Genomic DNA, 18666 nt, shown 5'->3' with positions numbered 1-18666 from the left:
TATCACTAGAAGAAAACACTCAATAAAATAAAAGGGATGAAATAGAAATTCTAAACCCATTTTCTACATATCTCACTCAAATACTAATATTTAAAAAAATAAAAAAATTCAAATTGATATGTTTTATATTAAATATTTTATTCCTCGATCAAGGTGGCAATCAAAATAAATGTATGTGTGAAAGGGGAGGGTGGAATTGGATTTCGCCATCACCCTCCTCCTGAAGTTGGGGGGAGGTGGGCGGAGAGGGGTGTGACAGGCCATTCCACCCTCTACTTATAAATTCCAATTAATGATCATGCAATATAATAATATACGCTTCCCAATTGCATTCATAATTGCCATGGATGCGAAGGGGAAGACGAATATGCAAACCTTGTCTGTGTTCCTATTTTCATTGAGTCCCAACATTACTATTTTGGTGTCAAGAAAGAGTTTTGGTGTGGAGAAGGAGGCAATTGGCCTCCCATGTTCTCCTTCTCATATCTTTCCCTTTTTCTCCTCGGATTATTAGTCTTGCCGCTCTCTCCACCTCTTCTCTGTTCACCACAAACACCCCATTCTCATTTTCCTCTCTGGAAAGCTCCTCCGCCACTCCCAATTCCTCCACTAGGGGCTTTGCCTCGAAAGGATAGTCGTGCTAGAAGGGCCACGATATGATGGGGACTCCTTGCCCAATACTCTCCACCTGTTACAAATTGTAATTACTTTTGCATGTGGAGTTAGCTAAAATTAGAGAGTCAGTTAACTGAGTGTTGAGTCAAGTTGAGTGATGGATGAAGACTTAAGTGCAGTCCATATTTAGAGTGTGAATTAACTAAGTTAATTATGTGTGCATGTCAAGTTATTTTAGACGATTTGCTAGTTGAAAAGGTTTAAATATCCTTCACTAAGTTCATTGTAAGAATCGAATTTTTGTATGATCAATAGAAGAGCCGAAACTCATGTGTTTTGTGTGAAATTTGTGTTTAAGCTCCTTTATCTTTCCAACAAATTGATATTAGAGAAAGGTTACAAAGAGCTAGGGAAAGAAGATCAGCAGTAATCCATGAGAGAGAAGAGAAATATTTTTCTTCCCTCTTGGTTGAGCTATCACGCACCTTACAGTGATATGTAGTGTGTTATCGTGGGCCTAGCAAAAAGTCACGTTACAGGTCGCAACCTTACCGTGTTTCGGAAGCACGCGGATTCCTTGGGTGTTTGTAGTGTTAGAGGACTAACGCAGGTTATCATTGCTGTGAAAGGCGTTACACGCAACTGTATTAAAGGATACAACGTGTTAGCGTGTTAAAAGCTAACAAAAAGTCTTGAAAAATATGTTAAGCTTTCAAAAGAAGTCACGTAGGTTTTTTATTGAAAGTTTTATTGAAAATATTTTTTATTAAAATTTCTTTTTATTGTAAAGGAGCCCTAAACGATTTAATAGAAAGGTTTCTTAAAGTTTGTTAAAAGGTTTTTTAAAAATAAAAAGACTTGTGAAAAGAGGGTGCTTTAAAGGTAGAGTGGTTTCAAATATATTTTTGAGATTTTTATGAAGTTGGGTTTTCTATTAAAAAATATATATATATATATATTTTTTATTTGAAGTGTGTTTAGGGCTTTGCAAAGTCTGGTTTACAATTTTTTATTTTGTTTTTTTCAAGGATGATAGTGTTTTGGGTGAAAATTGTGCTTTACAGGGGTGCATATTGAAAATCATATTGTCTTTCAGGGGTGATATGGAAAATAGCCTCATGCAATCAAGAAAGAAACTATAAGACAGAGGAAAGACCACAGTGATTGGTCGCAAAATGCAACTGAAGCATGTTAAGAATAGAAATAAAAAAGAAGAGGCAAGTATCATTGTCATAGTTAGAGAGGTGCCGGCTGTAGCTAAGGAACTGAGAAGTCTAGCAAAATACAAAGAAGAAATTGAGGATGATTGATGTAGCTTTGATCTGAGACCACCTCCCATGTTTACAGGTAAATATTTTGATCATGGGTTATCAAGATGTTAACTTTTCTTTGAGCTAAAGAGTTAATTGAGTATGAATCTAATAACCCATATGATGCAGTATGTGATGTTTTAGCATTGAATTTTATAAAACAAGCATTGGATGAGAAGTGTTTGTGCAAGGTAGAAAAAGCTAGATCTTCCAAGGAAGCATGGAAAATCTTGGAAGAAGAATTTGATGCAATGGTGAGTGACATGATGCAGCATGTTATGTCACAAGGAAAGAAGTCAGTCACAAATTTGAGAGTAGATGAGCAAGACTCTGAGAGGAAAATAGAGCTTGGAGAATCCCACTCAAAATTGGATGATGGTTGTCAAGACCATAAAATTGAAACCCATTATGCAAGCATGCATATGGATGAAGAAGATGCAACAAAGATTGCAGAGAGAGAAGTTGAAGTCTCTGTGTGTGAAGCAGAGAAAGAACATATAAATGCTCAATGACTCCACTGTAACGTGGATGATGTAGATGATGGTGAATCCCACTATGATGAGACACATGTGGATGATGACTGCAAAGTTAGATGTGAATTGATGGATCCTACCGCAACTGATGGATTTGGTGAAGTTGAAATTGTCAATGAAATTAACAATGAGCACATGCATGCTCGGATATCCCACCTTAGTGTGGATGGAAATTATTTTAATGTTATACGTGGTTTCTTTTTTGAAACAGAGATTGATTGTCACAATATCATAAGCACAATGTTTGATGAAGAATTGAAGGTTGAAGTTTCCACTATAGCAACAAGATATGAAGTAGTTGGAACTGCTCATGAAGGAGTATGTCATCTAACATCAACTAATGATCAAGAAGAGGATAAAGTGATTGAAGAGTTTTTTATGAGAATATCTACTAACAACATAACAATGGAAGACAATATTCATGCAGTGGAAAACCAAGCAAAGAAGGAAGAGGTAGAGCAAGAAGCTCTCACTGAAAAGCATAATAAAGATGTTTTTAACATTGTTTTTGAATATGCAGGTGTTCAAAATAGCATGGGAGCAGAAGTTGAAAAAAAGGTTGTTAATGAGTTTGATGGACATTTTAAGATCATTAAAGAATAGATTCAGAAACCAATTGAACAAATTAATAAGGGTCTTAAAGCAGAAGCTGGAATAAACTAATTAAATGAAATGGTGAATAATGATCTTGAGTGTGCAGATTACAGGAAAAAAAAAGTAGTACTCGATGATGAAAGTGAAAAGAATGAAATGGATGTTTCTGAAGACAAATATGAATGCATTGAAATAATTTTTTAGCAATGGAGTCAAAAAGAGATAAGACTTTGCTATCAAAAAATAAAGAAAAAATAAACTCAGGACTATGAAGCATAAGAAGCAGAGTAAAGAAGACAGTTTGAAGATGCAATGTTGTGGCAGCAATCCATGGTTGAACGAATATTTTAAGAGGAAGGTCTAGTAGACAAAATCAGATTGTGTTTCAACACAAATCAAGAAAAAGTCAAAGAAAATGTAGAAATTTTGAATAATTTAACACATATTCAATGGAGATTATCCTGATCATGTACTATTGCGGAATACATACACAATACATAAGCTCCTCTACGTTGATCATCAATATAGCAGCATCAATAACAATAAAACATCAAGAGCATTCACACATTAACACAGTATGTAACCCGGGGAAAGCATCTCGCTAAAAACCCCAACTATCTGTATATTATATTGATTGAATCATGTAACATTACAAAGTACAATGCTTATCACAAGCAATCCAGTACCAAGTCCACCTGTTACACACAATATAGCTCAGATCTGAGCTCCAAATCTATTCCACTGCTTGCCTGCCTCCACAACTCAATACCTGCTCAAGAATTGATGAGAATGGTTTACCAAACTCGTATTTAACCTCCAAAGAATCACTCACACTGGGAAAGACGTGAGCAGAGGCTATAATACTTGGTATTGGCCAATTCATTGGCATACTCAATCCCTTTGATTGTGCAAATCCTCATGCACAACTATAGTCACAACTGATAGCAATCTGATCCTCTAACACCTGTCCCTGCTGAACTGAACATGCACTGACATGCAACTGAGTTAACTGATGTATTCTATAGTTGCATTATGAGTTAATAATTAGTTTAACAACTCATCATTAGTTTATTTGCAGTTAGACTAATTACAACTAGTTTAACCAAGTCAAACTGAACACAACTCCATCAATTCCACAATCAACTCCACCAAACTCAACTAATTGAGTTCTAACTGAAGTCATGCATGCAACAACTCAACTGACCCACCAAGAAAGCGTACTTCCTTCTGACAGTTGCATGTGCCACATCTGTAGCTCAAACTGAAGTGCTCCAAGAGAATAAGATCAAGTTTATAGTCCAAATATTATTATGAGACAATAATATTTGACTTTTCTATTTTGGGCAGCTAGTCTAAAAATAGACTTTGATCACTCCTGCTGTGATCACTCATACTGTGATCATCCCTGCTGTGGTCACTCCTGCTATGATCATCCCTGCTGTGCTCCAAAAACAAAACTTGCGCCATAATTTTCTTGGGGCCCACTTAGTGAAGGCGACTCTTTTCACTAAGCTCCATCATTTTGTTGCAATCTCAACACTCCCTCTCGGCAAGATATAGATTATCAGCAACCCCTATCCTGCCTCAGTGGTACTCGAATTTTCTCCTGGTGAGAACCTTCGTCAGAATATCAGCATCCCGATCCTCCGTTGGAATGTACGAAAGTAACATGATCCTCCACTACACACAATCTCTGATATGATGGTACCTGATGCCCTTGCTGCCATATACTCGGCCTCTTGAGCTCCCTGCCCAATCTGCATCGATGAAGCCACATAGCTTCACCTCATCCAATCCATATCCCGATGTGCCTCTCTTGAGCCTGCACACATGCGACTCCACCAACTACTGGTAACTAGTGGCATCCACTACCTCCGCTGAAGTAGCATCCTCCTTCCTCCAACCTTTAGGAAGGAACGCAGTCTTCACATCTAACTGATGAATGTGCCACCCCATCTGCATCACTTTGTAGATCCATCTCGAACCCACCACTAATTTCCCTTCCGATCTTGGGACAATCTCCCATGCACTGTTTCTGACAATAGAATCATACTCTTCCACCATGGCATCTACCCATGCGGGTTCCTCCACAACTTCCTCGAAAGATGATGGCTCAGTCACAACACACTTGCTCATAAGAGCCATGTATCCAGTGTACCAATCAGGTGACTGTCTCTGCCTGCATTGGGTTGTAGGTGGTCCTACAACTTTCTCTGCATCTTGAGCCAGTCCCTCAGCTTCTGTCAAACGCTTTCGCCCTCTGATGGTCGGCGCTGCATGAGTGGTCTCTTCCACTCCATGAACCTCGTTGTGTGGCTGATCCATGTCCTGAAGCTCATCCTTAGGAACTAATAGCTCCTCATCTGCATGCAAGTGTAGCTCCCTCTCAAGCGAACACTTCATGGCTTTCTCCCCCTGAAATTTTATATCCCGTCACACAACAGTTTTACCACTGTCTGGCAAATACACATGATAGTTGTGGGGCGTATCAGTGTACCCTACAAATATCCAAACCTCAGCAGTCGGCTCCAACTTCTTCCTGGCATCCTTCGTCACATGCATGTAAACATTAGCACCAAAAATCCTCAAATGAGAAAGATCAGGCTTCTTACCAGAATAAGCCTCCTCGGGTGTACTCATGCCAAGTATCCTGTGAGGACAACGGTTCTGCACATAAACTATTGTATTGCATGCTTCCGCCTACAAGTGAAGGGGTAGGCCCTGATCATGCAACATCACCCGTGTAGCACCCACAATCGTTCTGTTCTTCCGCTCAGCTACCCCGTTCTGCTGTGGGTTATGGGGAGCTATGAGCTCTCTATGAATCCCTTATGCCTTGCAGAAATCCTTGAACTCGTCCGAGATGTATTCACCACCATTATCGCTCCTAAGAGCCTTCACCTTCTTCCCCAACTCCTTCTCGACTAGTGCCTTGAATTCACAGAACTTTGAATATGTCTCGCTCTTCTTCTGCATGAAGAAGATCCAACACTTATGAGAGAAATCATCAACAAAAATCACATAATACCTGTGTTTTGCTGTCGAAGCAACTGAGAAAGGTCCACACACGTCTTTGTGAATTCTTTCAAGGATCGTCGTGGCGCGACTATCCTTCTCGTGAAAGGTGGCTTTCACAAACTTCCCCAAAGTACACCCCTTGCACTGATCTGATTGCGCAAGAGTGCCTTTAGGAAGCCCTGCAGTGATCTGTTGTGGTATCTTCAAGGCTCCATGGTGAAGGTGACCCAATCTCCTGTGCCACAACTCGCCATCATCCCGGCTCACCAATCCTTCTGCCTTGCCTGCCATTGTTGCGCATCCATCTACATGCAACTGATAAAGGTTCCTCACTCGAACCCCTATCTTCCGGGTCTCACCAGTTGTCTTGTTGCGCATGAAAGCTTTTCCCTCACTGAAAACAACATCATACCCCTTGTCTTCTAACATCGCCACTGAGATAAGATTCTTCTTCAATCCTGGAACATGTATGACTTCCTTCAATACGAAGGGTTTACCAGACTCCCTCTCAAAGGAAATGGTACTGATACCAGTCGCACTGTATCTACCATCATCGCCCATCTCGATGTGCACTCCAAGATCTTTGTCTTCCAGATCAGAAAACAAATCTCTATCTCCCGTCATGTGAAAAGACACACCACTGTCCAAGAACCACACTGATCCCATCACACTTGAAACCAAGCATGCGATCAATGAAAAATCAAGCTCAAACTGCAAGGCTAGAGCCTCTCCTGCTGCCGATCCAGCACCCTGCTTGTTCTTCTTCTTCTGCGGACAATTAGTGGCATAGTGTCTGTGCTGGTGACAGTGAAAACACTTCACCTTGGACATATCCTGCTTCTTGCCTTTTGCACCAGACTGAGAAGCTTTCTTGCTCTTCCCCTTCTTTGCTTTGGCAGCCAAAGCGCAATTTTCTTCATCAGCTCCCTTTGATGAAGATCTGTCCCTGGTACTCCGCCTGATCTCCTCCTGCACAAGATCTGACCACAGTCTTTCCCATCTCGGCAATTTCTCCCGACCATTGACAGAGTCCTTATAGGAATGCCAACTATTCGAAAGACCAAGGAGAGCCAAGCTCACCAAGTCCTCATCATCGACAGTAACCCCCACACTTCCCATCTCATCTCAACACTAGGTGAACTTCGTGAGATACTTGGGCATACTGTCACCCTTCTCGCATTTGATGTTTCTGAGTTTATCTTTGAGTGCCAGCTTCCTCTGATCGCTCTTGCTTTGGAATAATAATTGCAATTCGTTGAAAGACATTTCAACAACACTGCTGCAAATTTGATTTCCACCAGCTCCCAACTCAACCGCCTCGGATCTAAGATTCGTGAGAACACAATATTTCTCGTACAGAGATTGACTGTATGGGCTTTTACCAGATATTTCACCTTCCAAAGGAAGGATGAATCCTGAGGCTACCTGGCCCGATTACAGGCTCTGCTTGGAGAAATAGAATGTAAACACTTCCTGAATAGTAGATCTGATGATCAACAGCTCTGATACCATGTAGAAATTTTGAATAATTTAACACATATTCAATGGAGATTATCCTGATCATGTACTATTGCGGAATACATACACAATACATAAGCTCCTCTACGTTGATCATCAATATAGCAACATCAATAACAATAAAACATCAAGAGCATTCACACATTAACACAGTATGTAACCCGGGGAAAGCATCTCGCTAAAAACCCCAACTATCTGTATATTATATTGATTGAATCATGTAACATTACAAAGTACAATGCTTATCACAAGCAATCCAGTACCAGCTCCACCTGTTACACACAATACAGCTCAGATCTGATCTCCAAATCTATTCCACTACTTGCCTGCCTCCACAGCTCAATACCTGCTCAAGAATTGATGAGAATGGTTTACCAAAGTCGTATTTAACCTCCAAAGAATCACTCACATTGAGAAAGACGTGAGCAGAGGCTATAATACTTGGTATTGGCCAATTCATTGGCATACTCAATCCCTTTGATTGTGCAAATCCTCATGCACAACTATAGTCACAACTGATAGCAATCTGATCCTCTAACACCTGTCCCTGCTGAACTGAACATGCACTGACATGCAACTAAGTTAACTGATGTATTCTATAGTTGCATTATGAGTTAATAATTAGTTTAACAACTCATCATTAGTCTATTTGCAGTTAGACTAATTACAACTAGTTTAACCAAGTCAAACTGAACACAACTCCACCAAACTCAACTGATTGAGTTCTAACTGAAGTCATGCATGCAACAACTCAACTGACACACCAAGAAAGTGTACTTCCTTCTGACACTACATGTGCCACATCTGTAGCTCAAACTAAAGTGCTCCAAGAGAATAAGATCAAGTTTATAGTCCAAATATTATTATGAGACAATAATATTTGACTTTTCTATTTTGGGCAGCCAGTCTAAAAATAGACTTTGATCACTCCTGCTGTGATAACTCCTACTGTGATCACTCATATTGTGATCATCCCTGCTGTGGTCACTCCTGCTGTGATCATCCCTGTTGTGCTCCAAAAATAGAACTTGCGCCATAATTTGCCTGCGGGCCCACTTAGTGAAGGCAACTCTTTTCACTAAGCTCCATCATCTTGTTGCAATCTCAACAGAAAATTTGTAGCAGCAACAAGTAAAGAAATATGGAGCCTACAACAAGAACCCACAACAACGAATGAAGCAATTTCGAGGATATAAAATTTAGAAGAAGAGAAAAAGAAAATGCAAAATTGAGAAAGTTTTGAGTAATTGTAAGCCTAGCTGAGACATAGACCAGTAGGCATGTTCAAGTGATAATTGAGTCAATTTCTATTGTAAACCTAGCAGGCATAGTTGAGTCATGTTGAGTCATACCATCGTAATTAAGGGTGAGCGTTAGAAAGTGTAATTACTCCCACATGTGGAGTTAGTTAAAATTAGAGCGACAATTAACTAAGCGTTGAGTCAAGTCGAGTGATATGAAAAGTTAAGTGCAGTCCATATTTAAAGTGTGAGTTAACTGAGTTAAGTATGTGTGCATGTTAAATTATTTTAGGCGAGTCGCTAGTCGAAAAGGTGTAAATACCCTTCACAGGGTTCATTGTAAGAATCAAATTTTTTGTGTGATCAACAAAAAAGCGGTAGCTAGTGTGTTTTGTGTGAAATTTGTGTTTAATCTCCTCTAACTTTCCAACACCACCATTGAGTTCCAACTGCAATGGCTCATGTGTCCACTCATAATGGACACATAGTAGGATGCACTAATATTTTCCACTGAGAAACCCAACCCAAAATGATCAAACCCCTACACTAAGACTTATCTCCTAGTGCACTATTGTACCTTTCGATGAAGGCCTGCAAATCTAATGGAAGGGAGGAAATAAAAGATGTGGCATCGGTTTCTTGAGGTTGTTCAGTTTCTTCACTGCCCACAGGAAAGATTGCCCGCTTGTTTCCAACCTCGCAGCAACTTCCTGCATTTGTTGTGCCAAGAGAGCGATAACATTGAGATCACTTTCGAGAGGCTGGACAGATTAATCAAGGTAGGATGATCGCCACTATTATGTGACACGGGCAAGCTACTGAGCAGGGAATACGTGAGACACTGACAGTAAGCTCCCATAACGAGGAAGTATATGGTATATATGTCTAATACGAGGGCAATTTCCCGGAGAAAGACGGGCTAGAATCCGAGACTGATAGAGGTGGGATGAAGGCCGATGAGTACTTCTCTCAAAGACGGTTGTGTCTCCTCCCTGGCCCGAAAGAACTCTCCAAGGCGACCGAGGAGGCACCAAGCGTTTTTGACACCCTGGGGCAGCCCTGGAATAGCAGGCATGGGGATCTCTACCACCCTAGGGCCCAAACCATCCTGTTGCTCAGTGCGAAGGTGCTTGGCATTCAGAAGAGTGGTGACGAAGGCGACATTAAGATTTCTAGAAGTTGGCAGAATTGCATGTAGGGTATAATGTGGCCCTATGCAGGAAATGGGAACGCCACAACGTCAATATTTCCTTCCACCATTGTATCAATTTGTCGGTCGCCACACTGCAAACACTCAATTCTCAATCTTTGTAATATTTTCAGTCTGTAGGATGGGATTTCATCCACATGAATACCTTTGAATCGCTTGGGCAGAAGCCTTATGGAATCGAAGGTTGAAGGGTGACTAAGGGTGACTAATAGTTGATTGCCCAATTTTGCAGAGGAATCATTTATGTGTGTAGAAGAGTTGTTAGTTTCTATTTCAGGAAAATCATCAATTTTTCTTAATAATTAATAACAACCATTTTGTGAAACACAGAAAGATGATCATTTTTAATTTTATTTTAAATTAATTGCAACACGTAAATATATGACATTTTATTTTATTTTAAATTAAAAAAGTATTGCGAGTACAACCATATTAAAAATACTAAAAATACTAATGTGGTTGATATAAAGAAAGTTTTATAAATATAATAAAAAAAATATTGTAATATGAAAATGCTTTACTAATGCACACATTTATCTAATTAATCATGTATAAATAGATTAATGCATAGATTTATTTTATTAACCATATATAAAAAGGTTATGGGTCAACTTTAATTTGAGGAAAAAAATGATTACACATCTTATTGTAAAATGGACCATTTTGTTAAATAAAATTTAATTATATATAAATGAATGTTATAAATAATAATGAGGAACAATTTTGCTAACTAAAATTTGTTTATATATAAATGAATGTTATAAATAATAATGAGGAACTTATCATGGAGGAGATTATTAGAATGGAGGAAATTGTTGGGCGAGGAACCACTTGGCATGAATCTAATTTTTTAAATTATTAAAAGTCAATACAACCTAACAAATTACGTAACACACTACAACCCTTGAGCATTAAGACTAAGCATATGTTGAGCATATTCCCTTGAAAATCAATCTAAGTCATCAATTAAAATAATAATAATAGTTAACAAATCCACCTTAACTTGAAAATTTTAAAAATTCAATTTTAATGAGAGTTTATTTTATTTTAACTTAAGTTTTTTTAAATATGTGAATTGCATATTGAATCTACAATCAATACAATGATAACATAAGATTTGAAGATGAGACTTAATTTCCATGGCCATTACCAATTGAGCTACTGAAGTGGACTAAATAAATTTAAATTATAATATTATATTTAATTATAAATAAATTTTATATTTTAGATTAATTTTAGATTTTAAATAAACTATAATTATAATTGTTTAATGTTGAAATTGAAAAACTAAATTTATTTTTCAAAAAATTAATGTTAAAATTTTAAACTGTGTAAAAGCAATGTGTCTCACAGAAGCAACAAGGTTGGGGAAATTAACTGAGAATAAAGGAAGATTGATCTGAATAAAGGATTGATCTGAATAAAGGTGAGCTCTACTGATCATAAGTACGACATACTTAGTAAAACCTCAAGTCTAAAAGGAACGAGAATATTTATAAATGAAGATCTCATTCCAAAAGATCAAACAGAAATGAGAAAGGAGGTTCAAAAGGTAAAAGAAGCTAGAAAGGAAGGAAAATGGACAATAATTAGAAATAGAAAAGCCTATTTGAGATAGAAACCAAAAATATAGTAATAAATAACAATTCAACATGCTCCGGATTCTTTCTTGGAACTGTTGGGGTTTTCCATGGAACAAAGACCCCAAGCTAAGTTGGATCTCAAATGATGTTGATATTATTTTGCTTGTTGAAACTTGGGAGCACGAAGAATCTAAGGTCCCTAACATAGATGGCTTTACGCTATGGTCTACTTGGAAAAAGTGATCCTCCCGTAGAGGCATTGGGGGAATAGCTTGTTACATTAAGAAGAACATCTCCCCCCATGCTAGGATTTATAAAAACGACCCTTACAACCAATATAGTTGGATAGAGATCAGTGACATTAATAATAAAAATACCTACATAGCAATATGTTATTTTCCCCCCATCAATTCTAACTTCTATAAGAAGAAGAATCTAGATAAAAATAGTCCTTACAATGGTTTAGAGAATGATATTTCTAGCCTAAGGAATGAAGGTAATATCCTTTTAATAGGTGACTTTAATACTAGAACTTCAGGTAACCAAGCTATTATTCTAAGCAATCATTCCAACCCTAATCCTCTTTGGTTAGACGAAGACCCTACTCTGGCTAGTAGGTACAAAAGGAGCTCTGAAGACCTCAGGGAGAATTTGTTTGGGTCGGAGCTAGTCAAGCTCTGTAGTGCTCAGGATCTCATAATTTGCAACGGTCTAAAGAAGTGGCCCAATTCTAGCCAGATGACCTGCATCTACGGGCTTCGTAGTAGCGTGGTAGACTATGCTATTTCTGATCTCCCGTTATACAACAAAATAATAAATTTTGACATCTGAAATGAACACGAGCCTGACTCTGATCATAGGCCTTTACTTATAACTCTCAATTTTGTCATGCATAGAGATCCCATAGAAAATAATCCTTATAGCCAAAAGAACTTAATATTTGATAGAAATAAAAACGATCTCTTTCTAAATGAATTAAAAACTAATTTTCTTCCTTTATCTAGTATAGACAACATAGAAGACCTCTATCATAATTTTACTACAACCCTCTCATATTCTATTAACAAGTTCTCAATTGAAGTTTCAAACAATAAAAGAATTAGCAAAACCAACCCATGGTATGACAAAGATTGTAAAAGTGCGAGGAGAGCAATTAAGGAAGCTGTTGATGAATCTCTTAGAATGGGCAAGATAAAAATATACAAAGCCCTAACTAAAAGGAAAAAGAGGTAGTACATTCGTCAAAGAAAAGAAAGTCTCTTACACCTCTCTAAGGTAGCTCCTAAGAAATTTTGGAGGTAGATTCTGACTAGGAAAACTAAAGATAATAATAAAATTGCTTTACATGATTGGAATTCCCATCTTAAAAAGCTTTATGAATCTCCAAATGTCATGGATAACTTTGAAACCCTGCTCACAACGAAAGAAGTTTTCTCTTTAGAAGACATTGATTTTGGGGTTAATCGCCTGGCTAATGGGAAAGCTAAGGACATTGAAGGTTACCAGGTAGAAATCTTAAAAATTGGAGGTCCTATCTTCATCCCCTACATCCACAAGCTTTTTAATCAAGAATTCAAGCAAGGGTTCCCTGAACCATGGACTGAGAGCCTCATTATCCCTATTTTTAAAAGTGGGTATACAAATAACCCCTCTAATTATCAGACAATTATGATCAGCCCTCTCTTAGCCAAGTTATATGGTAGTATTTTGGAAAAGAAGTTGAGCATATGGCTTGAAAGTGAAGGTAAATGGGCTAAAGGCCAAGTGGGTTTCAGAAGGCATCACTTAACAACAGACCACCTCGTTACGCTTAAGATCATTATGGAGGAATGTCGTAATAATAAATCCAATCTCTTTTGTTGCTTTGTGGACTTTAGAAAGGCTTTCGATATGGTTCCTAAAAACAACCTTTGAGATAGATTAGAAGAGCTAAAGGTTCCTTTCGAGTTAAGAGTTGCCGCTATAAGGTTATACGAGAATGTAATTGCCAAGCTAAAGAGTAATGAGGGGTGGTCAAAAGATATTAAGTGTAATATCAGAGTTAAACAAGGTTGCTCCCTCTCCCCTACCCTATTTGGAATTTACACTGACAAGCTCGAAGGTTATTTAGAGGAAGCAGGATGTGTTGGCACGATCTTAGCTGGGATAGTCGTCATCATTCTCTTTTATGCTGACGATATTGTTCTTCTCTCAAGGTGCCCATCTGATCTTGATAAGCAACTCAGGCTTCTTAAGGATTTCTGCTCTACCATGGGTATGACTGTTAACACTGACAAAACAAAAGTTATGATTATCAAATCTAAGAAGGACACTTATGCTAATTTTATGTATGACAATAATAACTTGGAGGAAGTGTATTCTTACAAGTACCTAGGAATTGATATTCATCACAAGCTCAACTAGAACTATAGCATTGAGAAAAGGATTAATGGGGGGTGGAAAGCTTATTTTGGTCTTGAAAATAATTGTAAAACGGCAAACCTCGTAATGTGGGATAAAAAGAAGTTCCTCTTTGAAACTTTAGTCACTCCTGTTATCTTATATGGATGTGAGGTTTGGGGTTGCAGCATCTCTAGAGAATCCTGGAGAAAGATTGAGCAAATCCAGAAGCGTTTTATAACGTATAACCTGAAAATTAAAAGTAATACACCCTATCCTATTCTCCTTATAGAAGTAGGTATTTCCCCTATCGAGAGCCTAGCTATGATTAGGCTTCTGTTGTACAAGCACAAACTCAATAACATAGGAGATCATAGACTTCTTAAGCTAGCTTTAAATTCTAGCCAAAACCACCTAAGGCTCAAATGGGGGTGGTATAAAGACACGAGGGCCTGGTTAAACTATTGGGAGATCAACGAGAATGATGCATTGAAAAACATTAATAACATTAAAAATATTTTTACTTCTAAGTTTAAAGAAAAAATATGGTGTGAGAAAGATTTAGCGGCTAAAAGAAAATTAAGTTATTATAAGAAGGTCATCAACCCCACCCTAGAAGATCAAAAGTATCTCTCTATTTTAACTAGCTCAAATAAGAAAATTAATATAGCGAAGATTAGAACGAACTCTCATGAGCTCTATAGTGAAATAGGTTGTTGGGCAGTGCCTAAAACACCATGGATGGAAAGGATCTGCCATCTCTGTGAGAATAGGAACATCGAGGATGAAAACCACTTCCTCTTAGAGTGCCCCGCGTACAACCACATTAGATTTCAGTTTCATAGTCTTTGTCGCAATACTGACCTTTCTAGCATTTTACGATGTCAAAATTATAGTGAGTTCGGGAGGCTTCTCTCTAAGCTTTTTGAGCATAGGAATAAAATCTTAAATCAAAATAAATAATTTGTTTCTTTCGGTCCGATAGACCAAATTTTGGTCTCAGTGGACGTTAACCATCATCATCATCATCATCTTTGTTATTTAATTAAAACTTATATTAAAATCTTAAACCATAACCTATATTGATGTCATTAATCTTAAATTTTAGATGTTATTAAACTTATATTAATATTATTTAATTAAAACTTGTATTAAAATCTTAAACCATAACATATATTGATGTTGTTAATCTTAAATTTTAGATGTTATTAAACTTATATTAATGTTATTTAATTAAAACTAGTATTAAAATCTTAAACCATGTAACATATATTGATGTCGTTAATCTCAAATTTTAGATGTTACTAAACTTATATTAACGTTATTTAATTAAAACTTGTATTAAAATCTTAAACCATGTAACATATATTGATGTCGTTAATCTGAAATTTTAGATGTTACTAAACTTATATTAACGTTATTTAATTAGAACTTGTATTCAAATCTTAAACCATGTAACATATATTGAGGTCGTTAATCTGAAATTTTAGATGTTACTAAACTTATATTAACGTTATTTAATTAGAACTTGTGTTCAAATCTTAAACCATGTAACATATATTGAGATCGTTAATCTGAAATTTTAGATGTTACTAAACTTATATTAACGTTACTTAATTAGAACTTGCGTTCAAATCTTAAACCATGTAACATATATTGAGGTCGTTAATCTTAAATTTTAATGTTACTAAACTTATATTAACGTTACTTAATTAGAACTTGCGTTCAAATCTTAAACCATGTAACATATATTGAGGTCGTTAATCTTAAATTTTAGATGTTACTAAACTTATATTAACGTTACTTAATTAGAACTTGCGTTCAAATCTTAAACCATGTAACATATATTGAGGTCGTTAATCTTATATTTTAGATGTTACTAAACTTATATTAACGTTATTTAATTATTTAATTAGAACTTGTATTGAAATCTTAAACCATGTAACATATGTTGAGGTCGTTAATCTTAAATTTTAGATGTTACTAAACTTATGTTAACGCTATTTAATTAAAACTTGTATTGAAATCTTAAACCATGTAACATATGTTGAGGTCGTTAATCTTAAATTTTAGATGTTATTAATCTCATATTAATGTTAAATTTTAGATAAATTTTAAATTTTAAATTATATATGAATTTAAATATAATGTTTAAATTTTAGATTTTAAATAAATGTAAATCGCGATACAATGTTGAACGATGAGATTGAAAAACCAAATACCTTAGCAAAAATTAATGTTAATATTTAGATCAAAAAATTTATATCAATATTTATGTTAATAGTTATATTAATATTATTTAATTAAAATTTCAAACAATGTATTCATATTAATCTTATTTAATTAAATTATAATACAAGGTTTAGTGTTACAATTTATATTAAAATTTTAAACAAGGTAACTTATATTGATGTTATTTGAAAAATTAATGTTAATATTTATATCAAAAAATTTATGTCAATATTTATGTTAATAGTTATATTAATATTATTTAATTAAAATTTCAAACAATGTAACTCATATTAATCTTATTTAATTAAATTATAATACAATGTTTAATGTTATAATTTATATTAAAATTTTAAACAATGTAACTTATATTGATGTTATTTGATTAAATTATAATATAATATTCGTTGCTTGTTGAGTTTCACTGGTGTGTTCATCATTTTTCCCAACTGTGAGCTGGCCACTGAAACCCTTTCAATTTGATTACTTAGGCTCCAGGGTTCCTTGGTGGCTTTTGTCGCTTCACCATCTACAACGCCTATAGGTACCCCGCTTCCTCCAGCCGCACCCTTATTTACCGATCTTCGCCCTTTGTTCACAAAATTTGAACCTAATTCATCTTGCAGGTGGCGACTTGGTTCCACCACAAGTACTTTGATCTAAGTTATTGTAGGTTTTTTTCTTCCAATTTTACAAAGATACCCACATTTTCTAATCGGTTCCTTCTCATGTGGGATCGTTGCAGGTATTACGCGTGCCTCTTCCTTGTTTCTATGCGTTCCACTCTTGCACCGAGGAATCGGTTCCTTCCTATGTGGGGTCGTTGCAGGTATTACGCGTGCCTCTTCCTTGTTTCTATGCGTTCCACTCTTGCACCGAGGAATCGGTTCCTTCCTATGTGAGGTCGTTGCAGGTATTACGTGTACCTCTTTCTTGTTTGCATGTGTTCCGCTCTTGCACCGAGGAAGACAGGAACAGATCTAACCTATGCAGTCTTCTAACCCAGATGTGCTTGGAATCCGTGAGGTTCTGTGGGTGATAAGATTCTGGCCGCGCTGCACAAGGTAATGGTTGGCAGCCCTCATGAGAAATATTGGGGACAAGGCTCGTTAAAGACAGAGTTAGAAAACGTTGAATGTATTGGTTAGGTAGCCTTAAACTTTACTTGAAGACGCTGAGAATGGAAAGGTGGCGTTAATATTTAGTATGAAGAAGCTCATAATGGACAAAGAGATGTATGTTATGGATGATGGACAAAGAGTTATGCAAATGTTAAAACTTTACCACTTATAATTTTGAAGTTTTGTTTTATTTTGCTTGGGCTATTAAATTAATCATCTCGACCATCTCAGTTTCTAAAACTTTGGGTTCATTTTTATCACCTAACTGACTCATTCTATTTCAGGTAACAAGGCCACTGAGATCAATGGGAGTCAAAACACCCATTGTTGCACTTACAACAAATACCTTGCAATCTCATAAAGACCTCTTCTTTGAAGAGGGTGTTGATGATTTTCAAGCAAAGATATGTGTTTTCATGTTGGATGTGCATTCCATTTTTTTATTTATGAAATGATGTTGGATATTTGTTACCAATGTATCCCAATTCTGATTTATGCTCAGTATCTATTGTTAAAATAAGATAATTACTCTGAATTGCCTAAACATAGAGAGTCATAGCAATTGAGTGGTTGAATGTTTGAGTGTCGAGTGAAGTCGAGTTAAGTGATAGACTACTTTGAGTGTGTGATTGCATGTGGTTGTATGTCAATATTTTAGGCAATTAGCTAGTTGGAGAAGGTTAAATACCCTTCACTTGGTTCATTGTGATCATCATGTTTTGTGTGATCAATAAAAGAGCAGCTCGTGTTTTGTGTGAATTCATGCTTTGTCTCCCAGCCTTTCCAACAAACTAGTATCAGAGAGCGAGGTTACAAAGAAATACGGAAAACAGATTTGCAGTAATATGTGTGAGAGGAGAGAAATTCATCTGCTTAACAGTGATTACCTCATGCCGTTTTGCATGCATGTGGATTCCATCTGTGATTGAAAGCGTTAGAGGACTAACACGGCAGTTAATTAACGTCGAAGGAGTAAGAGAGCCCGCAGCCGCAGCTTGCAGAGCCGTAACGTGTGTGTGATTTTTTTAAGAGAGCGAGGGCCGAAAGTCCAAGTAGGTAAACTCGTTCGCGTGGAAGTCGGTGAGTCGTTAGCTAATTAAAGACAGCCGCAGTTTTGGCCGCAGCTATACCCGCCAGTTCTTTGGAGTGGATTTAGTAAGTTCTAAGAAAAAATCAACCCAACTAAAAGTGAACGCGGAAGAAAAATTTCGAAAAAAAAGTGGAGCGATTCACGCAGCCAAGTCACGTGGTAATATAAGGTTAAGTTTTTCGAAAGGATTAACGTGAAGGTTTTTTTATGAGACTTTAAAAAGTG

At 36.7% G+C, this 18666-nt stretch overlaps 1 protein-coding gene and 1 pseudogene across 1 annotated transcript in view; one reads left to right on the top strand and one right to left on the bottom strand.

Moving 5' to 3' along the window:
* The window catches only part of LOC149190931 (uncharacterized), a 129339-nt gene extending 111851 nt beyond the window's left edge, over nt 1-17488 (top strand). The window contains exon 3 of the mRNA XM_089413475.1: nt 16976-17488. Coding sequence (XP_089269601.1) covers nt 16976-17269 — 294 coding nt within the window. The 3' untranslated portion in view covers nt 17270-17488. The remainder of the gene's footprint in view (nt 1-16975) is intronic.
* Nucleotides 425-10089, bottom strand: LOC149190932 (UDP-glucosyltransferase 29-like; annotated as a pseudogene).
* Nucleotides 17489-18666: the final 1178 nt, after the last annotated feature.

This window comes from Pinus tabuliformis, chromosome 3_1 (genome assembly GCF_031772625.1).
Source record: "Pinus tabuliformis cultivar Carrire ecotype Pingquan chromosome 3_1, CPIR1, whole genome shotgun sequence".
In the NCBI taxonomy this organism is placed as follows: Eukaryota; Viridiplantae; Streptophyta; class Pinopsida; order Pinales; family Pinaceae; genus Pinus; species Pinus tabuliformis.
This window is presented reverse-complemented; position numbering and strand designations above follow the sequence as displayed.